This window comes from Salvelinus namaycush, chromosome 21 (genome assembly GCF_016432855.1).
Source record: "Salvelinus namaycush isolate Seneca chromosome 21, SaNama_1.0, whole genome shotgun sequence".
In the NCBI taxonomy this organism is placed as follows: domain Eukaryota; kingdom Metazoa; phylum Chordata; class Actinopteri; order Salmoniformes; family Salmonidae; genus Salvelinus; species Salvelinus namaycush.
The window spans coordinates 19,821,692-19,835,133 of NC_052327.1; the positions used below are offsets into that span (position 1 = coordinate 19,821,692).

A 13,442-nucleotide genomic window follows, 5' to 3' on the forward strand; every position below is an offset into this window, starting at 1 on the left:
TTTGACGTGATCCATTTATTTGAGTTGGTACAGTACTACAGTAGACGGTTTGTAGCAGAGGGACACATGAAGTTTGGTTCCTCACCAGAAAATGTCTTAAGACTTATTCATATATGATGAAATCAGATTGTAACTCCCAAAACACATACTCGACCAATGCTTTCACAATGAAATGAGACATCATCACTCCCTTAAGGCTGTATCCCAGACAATGATATCTCTCCATTTACGTTATGAACACATCCCCAAGCAGGCCAAAGCATGGACAGAGTAGCTTTATACATCAAATGAAATGGCTTAATCACCAATAAATACAAGTATAAAAAACACCTTGATAATAATTAGCATTATCAACAAAGAAATACCTGGATCATAAAAGATAGAAAGGGCATTGAACTTAAACCACCTTGGCAGTCCAGGTTCACCAACTGATACCAAATCAAAATCCGAACCATGGCAACAGCCAAGAAAAAGAATGAGCCGTAACAAAAATAATACTTAAATAACATAATAATACTATTATTATTATTGTCTTAATACCATTATCCAGTCAAGTTTTCCTATGATTAGACTTTCTGCTACTAACGGATATGCACCAGTTAATTCCAGTTTGGCAGATAGAGTTTAATCAGATTCTTTCCTTTGTTTTTCCTGATATCACTCCCTTAGTTTAGGAATTCCCTGCTTTGGTACAGATGGAGTCTTACCATGACTTGTTTGGGGTCAAACAAGTGGTTGTCAATGTGATGGCACCTACAAGTATGTGTTTATCCCTGTGTTATGCTATGTGTTAGCATTTTAGAGAGGTCACGGTCATAATAAGAGGCCATGGATTTCCCCTTTGGGGGGTGTCAATGGGCACCTCTTTCTTTGGAAGTGTACAAATGTACAAGGCCCTGTTCTCTGTGGTTGGGTCACCAGGCTCTATAACACAGTTGATTCTCTATCTAGGTGATGTCAGTTCACAGGTACAGCACCGCAACATGACTGAACTTAGGTCAGCTGCTCTCACCCCTCAGGTGTACCAAAACAGAGGAAATATGCAGATCCCACTGATGTCAGATCAGTCCTCTGATCTCTTACGGCCAAACTCAGGGAAGAAATACTTTCTGCCATAACATAAAGCAATATAAAGTTTCTATATTTTGGAGAATCAAAAACAGAAGCGTAATGAAACAAAATACTAACATAGTATAATTTTATCACTGTAAATCCAGTTGACAATAAAAGGCAATACAAAGGGCAATAAAATGCAATATAATACAGAAGGGGTCTGTCGTTTCAATCATTACCCAGGACTTTGCACCAGCGGACCTTTGACAACATTCAACATGTTCATTCTGGTGCTTGGGGGTTGCTATAGTTTCCCATACACATGTTCTGATAATATATCGGAAGTATCAGTCACAGATCTGACGCCCCATCCCAGGGTTGAAAAGGTGTTGCACACTAAGGCCATTCTAAACACGCCACACAAACACATTCCACAGAACACACTCAGCCTATGACACAACTTGCTTTAACAGCCTCTAGCGTTTGGCTTAAAACTATTTCTTAACACTGAAGTACAAATATAACAAACGCCTGCCAGACTATTATTGTTGTAAAATGAATTCATTTTCATATGGGGTTTCCCATCTATGTTTAAAAGTTCCAGGGGCACATACAGTACCCAATCCATTTCATCCCCTGAATCATTGAAGCTTCTTCTCATCTTTGGTTTAAATTATTATTTATTTTTTTAATGTTCAATTTCCTTTCTTTTTACTCGAACTCACTTTCTCTATGTCACTTTCACTAGTCTACATATCTGTTTCCTTCAACTCTTTCGCCCTTTCCAACAGGAAAGGCCTCTCAAATCTCATCATCACCAGGAACATTTCTCTTTCCCTCCAACACTTGTTCCCCACTCAAACCTCTACTACACTCTACCTCTCACTTTCACTCCACCATCATTTTCCTCTCTGCTACACGCTACTTTCCTCTAATAGAAACAATAGCTGGCTAATTATGCTAAGTTGACATAATTGCCCTGTACACACAGCTGGAGGCCTGACAGCACACACACCACAGAACCCCCCCCTGCCAGGTGCCGATAACATCTCCCGCACCAACACGTCTCCAGCCATTGTCTGTGGAATGTGCTGTGTCATCAGAGCACTGAAACAAATCCTCCTGCTTAGCCCTTTGTGGAGTGGGAGGGGGCGCCTGGGTTAAAAATTAACTAGGCTATAACATCCACAAATATCAACCTGAGCATTGTGTGGGTCTACACATGACATGTACACTCTTAGAAAAAATAAACGGTGCTATCTAGAACCTAAAAGGGTTCTTCGGCTGTCCCCATAGGAGAACCCTTTGAAGAGCCCTTTTCGGTTCCAAAAGGGTTCTACTTAGAGCCAAAAAAGGTTCTACATAGAGACAAAAAAGTTTATCCTATGGGGACAGCTGAAGAACCAATTTGGAAACCTTTTTTCTAAGAGTGTAGGGTTTCTTTGCCATTTCCAGCTGGTATGACTCTGTAGCCAAGTTATGCCAATTGAGAGAGAAGTTCTCAAACCAGAGGCAACTACAGCACTATAAACAGACAGACAAAACAACCACAGACATGGCTGTTTATTTGCCAAGGACATTCCAGGGCTATGAGAGGGCATCTGAGCCATCTACCTTCACTAAGGTGAGCAGCTCCAGACCCCTCCAGCTCGCCTGGCCAGGCTGTGTGTTTAAACCAAATCCCCAAACTGCTGACACATCTATGGGGGAACAAAAAAACAAGCAAGCACTGCACGAAAAGGCTGGTCATCTCTCTGGGCTTGGTTCTTGTTCCTGACAGTGTTTTATGGGGGATGGAGACGGGACTGTTTCATCTCAACTGCTGTTTTAGGTCTGTGTGGCCCCTGACCTGTGACTGTGTAAGGCTATAGGCTGCTGTGGGTTCCATTAAGGTCCTGGGTCTCTCTCACCACATTCACATGTATATGAATCAAAACAGCACAACTGGTTACAGGTTGGCCTGGCAACCATCTCTCTCCACTTTCAGGAAATGACATACATAATTTTATATGGATCTAAAAGGCACTTACTACATATTCCCTAATACCATATGCTAATTTTAGGACATGCGCTTTTATGGTGATATACATAGCTGCATGTTTTACATATGCGGCCATATTAATATATCATGTATACATGTTTCATTTTAATGGGTAACATAATAATTATATATGTCAATCCACACAAAGGGTTGGAGACAATGAGCTTTGGACTCTTCCAGTACTGCCAGAACCCACCAGTTTTCTATTCAACTAAAATCTACACAAATATGAATAAATAATTAACATTGTCAGTTATTATGGAGCAAGACCCTGGTTTGTTTTTTACAGGAAGTAAAAGATCACAAAAACATGTGCTCTGTGTGAGTTTTAAGGTGCTTTTTTAAACTCCAACTCAATTCATGGCTCGCTTCGAGAGCCAACTAGTTTCTGGTTGCTGCAATTGTGATTCTAACTTGCCTTTTGCTGAATATGTAAACATTTGAATACAGCAAAGTCTACGGGCAGATGGAGGAGGCAGGCTGGGTGGCATTCTCTCGTGCCAGTGGTTTTTCGCTCTACATCGTTTGAAAACTCTGCTAACTGAATTTCCTTTGACTGAGAAGTGCATAATAGTGTATGTATGAGTGTGTGTATGATATAGTTTCTAACAAGGATTCAATTCCTGGTAAGAAAATGATAACCTCCCAAAAAGTGTAGGCAGGCTATCCCAGCCACACACTGGACAATGGTTGTCAATGACATACACATTCATGTACATACACATCAACAGAGACAGATGTTATAGCCTCAGCCTGGCCAGCTGGCTGCCTCTTCTCTTCCCCCCCGGGCCCTCCCCGGCTAGGTGAGGTTGCTGCTGATGTCCAGAGCTTGCTGGTACACCTGAGTCATGTCGTCCAGGTCCCCCAGCAGGGAGAAGCTGCCGTTGTCCCCCGGGGACCCCAGCTCTCTGGGGGTCCGGCTGAACTTTGACCCGTGGAGCGGTGGGGCCGCCTGGAAGCCCTTGAAGCTGGCCAGTTGCAGCAGGTTTTCGGCTGACACGCAGGCCCTGATGTTGGGGCGGTGTGGGGCGGTGGGGGGCCAGTCAGGGGACAGTCTGGGGGACACGACGTCGTCCTCCAACACCATGCTGGACGGACGGCTCTGGCTACGGGACAGGCCTGAGTCAACCCCCGAGGAAGGCTCCCCGAGAGCACCAGCTGAGGGAGGACCGCTGTAGGTGGAATACTTCCCGTTGCGCTTCAAGATGCCCTTCCTCCCCACCACTCTCCTAGGAGGGGAGCTGCAGGCGGTGACCAGGGACATGGTGGCGCCCCCTAGCAGCTCGGAGGACTCGCTGCGCTCCGGGGAGGAGTAGTACCCTGATTCCCGTTGTTGGTTGTTCTTCAGGATGCCCTTCTTGGGGAGGGTGGGCACCATCTTAGCTGGCGAGCCCCCTGCCAGGGCAGGCTCCTCCTCCTCCTCCTCCTCTCTATCGGGGCTAGAGCAGCTTCCTTCTCCCTTGGCTGGCCTGAGCCCCATCATCGCTCCACCACTCCCCAGCTCCACCTCCTCTAGGCTGGGCGAGCGCTGCTCCTCCGTCACCCTGGTCTTGAGAATCCCCTTGGGCCTCTTCAGCCCTGGCTTGTCCCCCTCCCCTCCACCGTGGGGTCCATCCCCCACTTCATTCTCCTTCTTGGACTTCTTGGGACGCTGGCGGAGGAGCAGGGGCAGCAGGGTGGTGGGTTTTCCCGGCCGGGGCTCGGTGCGGTTCTGCCAGTCAATGAAGCGGGCCAGCATGGGAGAGGAGGTGCCGCTGTCCCGCTGTGTCTCACAGTCGCACACGCTGCTCTTCCAGCCCCAGTTGACCCACCAGTGGTTGGCGATGTCTTCCACTGTGGCCCGCCGCTCTGGGTTCACCATCATCATCCAACGGATCAGACCGCGGGCATCTGGGAGGGGCAACATGAGGGGAGCATAAACTGACATTCTGGATATGAGCACAGCAGAAGGCATGTATGAGCCGGGTTACACTTCAGTGTTTTATTGTTGCTACAGTATTATCTAATAATAGTTCTACTTAGACCAGGGACGGCAACGTTAGTGGCCTCTGTCTTTACAGCGCAGAGAAATGTACTGTACGTTTTAGAGTCTATTTTGTGCAATTCTACTCATTTTGCCATGGGGCAGAGAGGAAACTGAGTTGTTTTACAGCCAATTTCATGCAATTCTACATATTTTGCTTTAGATGAATGCTTGCAGTTTTTAATATGATATCTGAGTGAGACGCACAATGAAAGATCAACGGGGGCCCCCCGTATTTTACCCCTTTTTTCTCCCCAATTTTAGTAGTTATTGTCTTGTCTCATCGCTGCAACTCCTGTACGGACTCGGGAGAGGCGAAGGTCGAGATCCATGCGTCCTCCGAAACACAACCCAACCAAGCCGCACTGCTTCTTGACACAATGCACATCCAACATGGAAGCCAGCCGCACCAATGTGTCGGAGGAAACACCATACACCTGGCGACCTGGTCAGCGTGCACTGCGCCCGGCCCGCCACAGGAGTCGCTAGTGCGCGATGAGACAAGGATATCCCTGCCGGCCAAACCCTCCCTAACCCGGACGACGCTGGGCCAATTGTACGCCGCCCCATGGGCCTCCCGGTCGTGGCCGGCTGCGACAGAGCCTGAGCTCGAACCCAGAATCTCTGGTGGCACAGCTAGCACTGCGATGGAGTGCCTTAGACCACTGCGCCACCCGGGAGCCCGGCCGGTAATTTGACCATGATAAACTACTTTAGCAATCTAACAAATGTTAGCTGACACGGGCTAATTGACTGACTGTCAGTGACTGACATAACAAGAGAGAAACTGCTGATGCACAACCACATTTCCAAATTGCACCTTGTGTATTCTACTATTCTAACTCGCAACAGTAAGTTGAGGGGGGGATTGATCCGAGGGCCTTCAAAAGGGGGGCTGTGGGCCGCACTTAGACAGTGTACTTACTGTATACAGTCTTACAAAAGTGCTATCTAGACCCTAAAATGTTTCATTGGTTGTCCCCATAGGAGAACCCTTTGAAGAACCCTTTTTGGTTCCAGTAAGAACCACTTTTTGGTGCCAGGTAGAAAACTCTTTTGGGTTCCACATAGAACCCTTTTCACAGAGGGAACCTGGAACCAAAAATGGTTCTCCTATGGGGACAGCCATAGAATCCTTTTGGAACCCTTTTCTCTAGGAGTGTAGAGTAGAGAGTGTATAGATAGAGGGAGACTAGATCTTCGACTGTGTAGGTTGAGGGTTTTGTTCTGCACCTGAGGACTGGGTGGGCTCTCTGTACTCTCCATTGCTGATCTGGCGGATGAGGTTCTTGTGGTCTCCTCCATCGAACGGCATGGTCCCATAGACCAGGGTGTACAGCAGCACCCCTAGAGCCCAGCTGTCCACCTACAGCAATACAAACACACGTGTCAATAGACAGGTCTCTACACAGATCAGGATCAGGATCAGATAGACTGAACGTGAGAGATCAGTCAGTTAAAACAGTCACCGGAGACGCAGTTGAAAAGGAATCTCACATTTCCCTTTTCCAATTTCCAGTAACTGATAAATGAGGCTCAATGCCATTACTGAGTTAGCAACAGATTATCAAAACATTAACAAGGAGCGCACTGTGTCTGAACTGGAACAACGTAGCTGTGGTGTAGCAACAGCTGAAACACTGTAAGCACCGCACAGCTATACCATATTGCTCTTGGCCCTACTTTCCTTCTCCATCCCCTCAGCCATAGAAACAGTGATAAACACCAGAGTGTGGAGTCGGGAGTGTGCCAGTTTGTTTCCATGTAGATAGAACTCTCCAGTTCTCCCTCTGTCTTACTTTCTGTCTCTGTCTGTGTGTCAGCCAGAAGCCTGCACTTTGTGACCACTAACCTAATGCAATGTGGCTTTCTTAGTAAACGGGTTATGTAAGACCAGTGTCTGGGGCATGGAGGGTGGTTAATGAGTCCAGCAGAGATGGCAGAGCTGTGATATCCTGGCCCTGACAGATCTCAGGAGACACACTGCCAGCCACTGATTAGCCAGACGGCAGGCTTGGGAAGGGAAGGACAAGACTCCTGGAGGAATGTGGCTGGCTGTTGATGGCCACAGGGTTATAGCCAGCCCAGCGCTGGGACTGAGGTCTGGGACTGACTGTCAGGGCACAGGAAATTAGATAGGGCTGCCCCAGCAGCTCCATACTGACTGGACTTCCTCTAGGGCCAAAGCCAGGAATACCTCACCCTGGAACCGCTCTGTCATTGGTTCACTGACTGAGACCTCTCCTCTGTCATTGGTCGGCTGGCAAGGCCGCTGGGAGGGTGAGACAGAGCGAGTGCCATTGTTGTGTTCTGTTTTTGTGTTAGCTGTAATTTGTGGATTTTCAGCAACTGGGTTCTGCCATTTTAATTACAATCTCTGTTGGGTTTTTTTGCACAGTGAATTATATAAAATTACGACTTTATTTTATAAAGCACAACTCTTCTTGCAATTCGGGAAACGCCCTGAAGAACAATTACTTTGGAATTAGTCAATAAATAGTTTGGGGCTATTTTGTCACTCTCTCTCCCTTTTTCTCAACCAAACAATTTCTCAGTCCCACCCATCCTTGGCAGTGAAGTTACTGGGCCTGTCTGTGTAACACCTAAAGTCTGGAAATGTAAAGTCTTCAAAGGGAGCTGAGACACCATCTGAGGCCTCCCACTGAGGATGTGAGCGTTGCTGGGAGTAGTAACTGACTGGGGAGTAATCCCATCAAAGAGGAGACCTAATGCCTCTCTCTCTCTCTCGCTCTCTCTCTATTAGCTCTGGGACTCCAACCCCACAGTGCCAGGTCCAGGAGATTAGTAATAACTTCTCCCAGGGACAAAAGATACCCAGTCTCATTGTGTCCGTCTGTGACCTCTGACCTGTGTGTTGCCTAGTCCCTACCTCTGGGCCGTGGTAGGGTCTTCCGTTGACTATCTCCGGTGATGCGTAGAGCGGGCTGCCACAAAACGTCTGCAGCAGTTTGTCCTTATGGTAGAGGTTGGATAGCCCAAAGTCAGCAATCTGGCGGGGAGACGGAGACAGAACATCATAGTGGTTTGGTAAAACATCATAACAAAGGTCATTCTAAGTCTCATGGCACTGACAAGGTGACAGAAAGGACGCCTTCAAGCACCGGCATATCTAAACTCCATTCAAAGTTACAGACTCTGTTAAACATTTACAGACTCTGTTCCAAGGTCACAAGCAAGGTTTGTAGAGCTGATTAAAAATGACTATTTCTTACCTTAATGTTACAGTTTTCATCCAGTAGCACATTTTCCAGCTTCAGATCCCTGTGCACCACGCCGTTCTGTGAAAGACAAACAGTCCATCCATTGGCTCTAGGTCGGTACAGTAGAGGGCCATTCGTTCGCAGTTCAATCTGCTTGCTGACGGTGTGGTGATTTACAGAGAACAAACTCCTGTGTTGCTCTCAGGGGATAGAGTCAGAGTGGGCCAATTGGTCTTAGTGCTGTTTAATTTCCCTGCCTCACACTCTATCGTCGTTGTGTTGACATCTGCTGAGATTTTCCCTCGAACGTGTCACAATAAAAAAAAGAGCCTGTAATTACGGACCCAGATAAATCATGTTCTCACAACAGCCCCGGATTAAAAACAACTCTGTAGTTAGTGACCCTTTCAAGGCAGGCACTAACATGTGGTACACACAGGGACAGGAAACACATGCAGCCATTTCAGATCTGGAAGTGATGGGGTGACTTCATTACAGCTGTGGCCGGGTTCTGTGTTGTGCTGTGCGTCTTCAATTGGTTAGCAGTGACAGGGAACACTTGTTCACATGCTTCTGATTGGAGAGTGGGGGAGGTGTCTCTAATCAGCCCTCTCACAGTGCACTTCCTTCCTGTGTCAGTCAACCACACTATATCACCCCACCCCATGCTACTTCACCCCCCCCCCCCCCCCCAGTGCGGTTGCCACTCGTGACTCATCCCAATACGCTGTGATTGCTGTCTCCACTCCCCCTATCTATGCTGGGGAGATGACATCATCCTATCCCAGCTGTAGAGATGATAACTATGGGGGGGGGGGGCAGCCAGACATCCACCCTCTCTGGAGGACCATGGTCGAGGGGAGAGGAGGAGAGGGTGTGGGCCAGGATCCATTCTATGGGGGGGAGAGATGATGGAGTGTCCCGGTTTGAGCGAGGGGGTGATCCAGGGACATGGAGACATGACCGCAGATGAGGACCCAGGGAACCACGGCAGAGACTGGGTCTGCTCAGCGCACTATGGGTGACACTGGCTTGCATTGAATCTGTCCTCCCGAACACCAAGAGTCCAAGGAAAGCATAGCTAATACATCAGACTGCTTGACAATGTGAGGGATATATACGGTTATAGGCACACGGTTCTGATATTTCGCCCTGCGTCTGATTAGCAGAAGTGTGTGTGTGTGTGTGTGTGTGTGTGTGTGTGTGTGTGTGTGTGTGTGTGTGTGTGTGTGTTTCTCTACAGAATCTTACCTTATGACAGTGGTGCACAGCAGAGACTATCTGTCTAAAGAAGTGTCGTGTCTCTCTCTCGCTCAGCCGCCGGCGCTCACTGATGTAGTCGTACAGCTCGCCCTTACTGGCGTACTCCATCACGATCACGATCTTGTCCTTGTTCTCAAACACTGGAAGAGGCAGAAGCAGTGGAATGGACACGGTCAGCGTGGACACACAGACAGATACCATCTGTTTCAGTCAGCGTGGACACAGAGACAGATACCATCTGTTTCAGTCAGCGTGGACACAGAGACAGATACCATCTGTTTCAGTCAGCGTGGACACAGAGACAGATACCATCTGTTTCAGTCAGCGTGGACACACAGACAGATACCATCTGTTTCAGTCAGCATGGACACACAGACAGATACCATCTGTTTCAGTCAGCGTGGACACACAGACAGATACCATCTGTTTCAGTCAGCGTGGACACACAGACAGATACCATTTGTTTCAGTCAGCGTGGACACACAGACAGATACCATCTGTTTCAGTCAGCGTGGACACACAGACAGATACCATCTGTTTCAGTCAGCGTGGACACAGAGTCAGATACCATCTATTTCAGTCAGCATGGACACAGAGTCAGATACCATCTGTTTCAGTCAGCATGGACACACAGACAGATACCATCTGTTTCAGTCAGCGTGGACACACAGACAGATACCATCTGTTTCAGTCAGCGTGGACACACAGACAGATACCATCTGTTTCAGTCAGCGTGGACACAGAGACAGATACCATCTGTTTCAGTCAGCATGGACACACAGACAGATACCATCTGTTTCAGTCAGCGTGGACACACAGACAGATACCATCTGTTTCAGTCAGCGTGGACACAGAGACAGATACCATCTGTTTCAGTCAGCATGGACACACAGACAGATACCATCTGTTTCAGTCAGCGTGGACACACAGACAGATACCATCTGTTTCAGTCAGCGTGGACACACAGACAGATACCATCTGTTTCAGTCAGCATGGACACAGAGACAGATACCATCTGTTTCAGTCAGCGTGGACACACAGACAGATACCATCTGTTTCAGTCAGCATGGACACAGACAGATACCATCTGTTTCAGTCAGCGTGGACACACAGACAGATACCATCTGTTTCAGTCAGCATGGACACACAGACAGATACCATCTGTTTCAGTCAGCGTGGACACACAGACAGATACCATCTGTTTCAGTCAGCGTGGACACAGACAGATACCATCTGTTTCAGTCAGCGTGGACACAGACATATACCATCTGTTTCAGTCAGCGTGGACACAGACATATACCATCTGTTTCAGTCAGCGTGGACACACAGACAGATACCATCTGTTTCAGTCAGCGTGGACACACAGACAGATACCATCTGTTTCAGTCAGCGTGGACACACAGACAGATACCATCTGTTTCAGTCAGCGTGGACACACAGACAGATACCATCTGTTTCAGTCAGCATGGACACACAGACAGATACCATCTGTTTCAGTCAGCGTGGACACAGAGTCAGATACCATCTGTTTCAGTCAGCATGGACACAGACAGATACCATCTGTTTCAGTCAGCATGGACACACAGACAGATACCATCTGTTTCAGTCAGCATGGACACACAGACAGATACCATCTGTTTCAGTCAGCGTGGACACAGAGTCAGATACCATCTGTTTCAGTCAGCGTGGACACACAGACAGATACCATCTGTTTCAGTCAGCGTGGACACAGAGACAGATACCATCTGTTTCAGTCAGCACGGACACACAGACAGATACCATCTGTTTCAAAGCAGAGGTTTCATCACAAAACATTTGTGGAAAAATCTACTTCATCTTCTCAGTGGACATGTTGAATATCATCTAGATGAGAACCTCTGCCAGATTCACAGCAAACTGGTTGTGTTCAAACTCCAGAGAACGTTGCATCTCTGATTACATTACATCACCACCAACCCCACCTCATGTGTCTGGCTTGAGTCTTAACAACACTTCTGGGAGGGAGGGGGTGTTTTAGCAATCAGCTAAACGCCTTGGAGAGGAGAGGACATGAGAGGAGAGGACCTAGGAGGAGAGGAGAGGAGAAGAGAGGAGAGAGGAGAGAAGAGGACATGAGAGGAGAGGAGAGGACATGAGAGAAGAGGACATGAGAGGGGAGGACATAAGAGGAGAGGAGAAGAGCAGAGAGAAGAGGACATGAGAGACTAGAAGAAACTAGTAGAGAAAGGAAGAGAAAGGAAGAGAAGGGAAGAAGTTAAATAGAAGATAAATACAGGAGGGGGCCTAGTTAACAGAAGGTCCATAGTGTCTTCTTGCCTTGACCTGGACAGTAAATCATCAACTTCTCATCATGCCACTAACTTTCACCACTCTCTCCCACATTCCAAGCCCCCACACTAAGCCCTATTCACATGAAGAAGAGATAGGAAGCCTCAACGCCCTACAGACTAGACACAGGACAACCTGTTCCACCACTATCTATCTAGCCTCCCATGTATCATTACGTCTACCGCCAGGGCATGTTGCCGTGCCAACAGCAGTGCACCATGTGAGGGATGAGAACTGTCAATGTATTTTCACACACAACAGGGGCTCCAAGGGTGGAGACCTAGTCACCCATGAGCGAGCACCTTCACAGGCCCACCCCTCCCCTCTTCTTCCCTCTCCCCTCCAGAGAATAATCCTGTGGTAAAAACATGTTGATGCTGATTGATGGTAACCCTCCCTGATTGTGGCTGTTCCGCCGGGCAGGGCAGGCAGCACGGAAACCGGGCCAGCTGTCCTGGGGGTCGGATCTGATTGGCTGACAAAGCTTCGACCCGGGACGACCCCTCCGGCGAGCCGTGGCGGGGGTCCGATTGAGAGCCAGCCCCCCAAGATTCACAGGGATAATTACCTGGTTTACATAACGGAGGCGTGTTATCCACGGCCCGCTGGGATGGGTAGCTAGCTAGCTGCCCCCTCCGTCTGTCACTCATTGTTTCTTTGTTCCGCGGCCAGCAGGTCTCAGATCAAACTAATTAGCACCTATTGTCCCACTGCCCTGGACTTTGCTTGGTCAGCTTAGGGCCTAGCCCTCTGAGCTGTTGACATGAGAGTCACGCTAAATCGCTACTTCAGCGGAGAGCAGAGGACAATGGAGTTACAAAGAACATTTACTTTGTGTGTTTAAATGTGTGTTGTCTGACAGAGGCCTTTAACATGGACATTTAGTGCTTTGTCATATTTCACAAGGAGGGCAATGTACAGTACTCATAATGCAGAGCTGTTTCCATTCAAACCAGAGAATGAGTAGGAGAAATCTCTCTTCTTAAAGTCCTGTCTTTTCTAAACCAGAGGGAGGTGCTTGTCACTGTCACACCAGGCTTGTTTCACAGCCTTTAAGTTTGCTAGGGAACAAAACACAAAACACTACACAAATAGCCGTTGTGAATACCATTTAAACGGAATGGACCATATTGACTGCTTCAGGAAGACTTGTCTTGAAATTGTTCCTTTAAAATTGAGTTATGAGGTTATGAATTATGCTCGAAGCGACAAGCAAATGTGCTTTAATTGCTCGCAGGCCTGCTGATGGATGCAGAAAAATATATTTTTCAAAAAAATCAATCAACACTGCACATCTGGTTCAGCTTTGTTTCACACAAGCAGTTAGCTGTTGACACGGGTGTTGCCGGATACACATGTGTGTGTCTATACATTTGCAACGCTATTCTGGTCGGAGGCCAGCCCACAACAGTAAACAAGAGAAACACCAGAAACCAGGCAACCTCTCCAAAGAAACGACTGGCACGGGTTGGTAGCAGACAGTGGGTCTGACTGCACGGCACACGCATAGGAG

The 13,442-nt window shown here is 47.8% G+C and overlaps 1 protein-coding gene across 1 annotated transcript in view; it reads right to left on the reverse strand.

Annotated features, from left to right (window-relative positions):
- Nucleotides 1-9: 9 nt before the first annotated feature.
- The window catches only part of nuak1b (NUAK family, SNF1-like kinase, 1b), a 34,400-nt gene continuing 20,967 nt past the window's right edge, over nt 10-13,442 (reverse strand). Inside the window, exons 3-7 of the mRNA XM_039017326.1 lie at nt 9,590-9,741; nt 8,351-8,416; nt 8,008-8,127; nt 6,351-6,483; nt 10-4,984 (exon numbers count right to left, since the gene is read on the reverse strand). Of these exons, the coding sequence (XP_038873254.1) occupies nt 3,894-4,984; nt 6,351-6,483; nt 8,008-8,127; nt 8,351-8,416; nt 9,590-9,741 (1,562 nt within the window). The 3' untranslated portion in view covers nt 10-3,893. The remainder of the gene's footprint in view (nt 4,985-6,350; nt 6,484-8,007; nt 8,128-8,350; nt 8,417-9,589; nt 9,742-13,442) is intronic.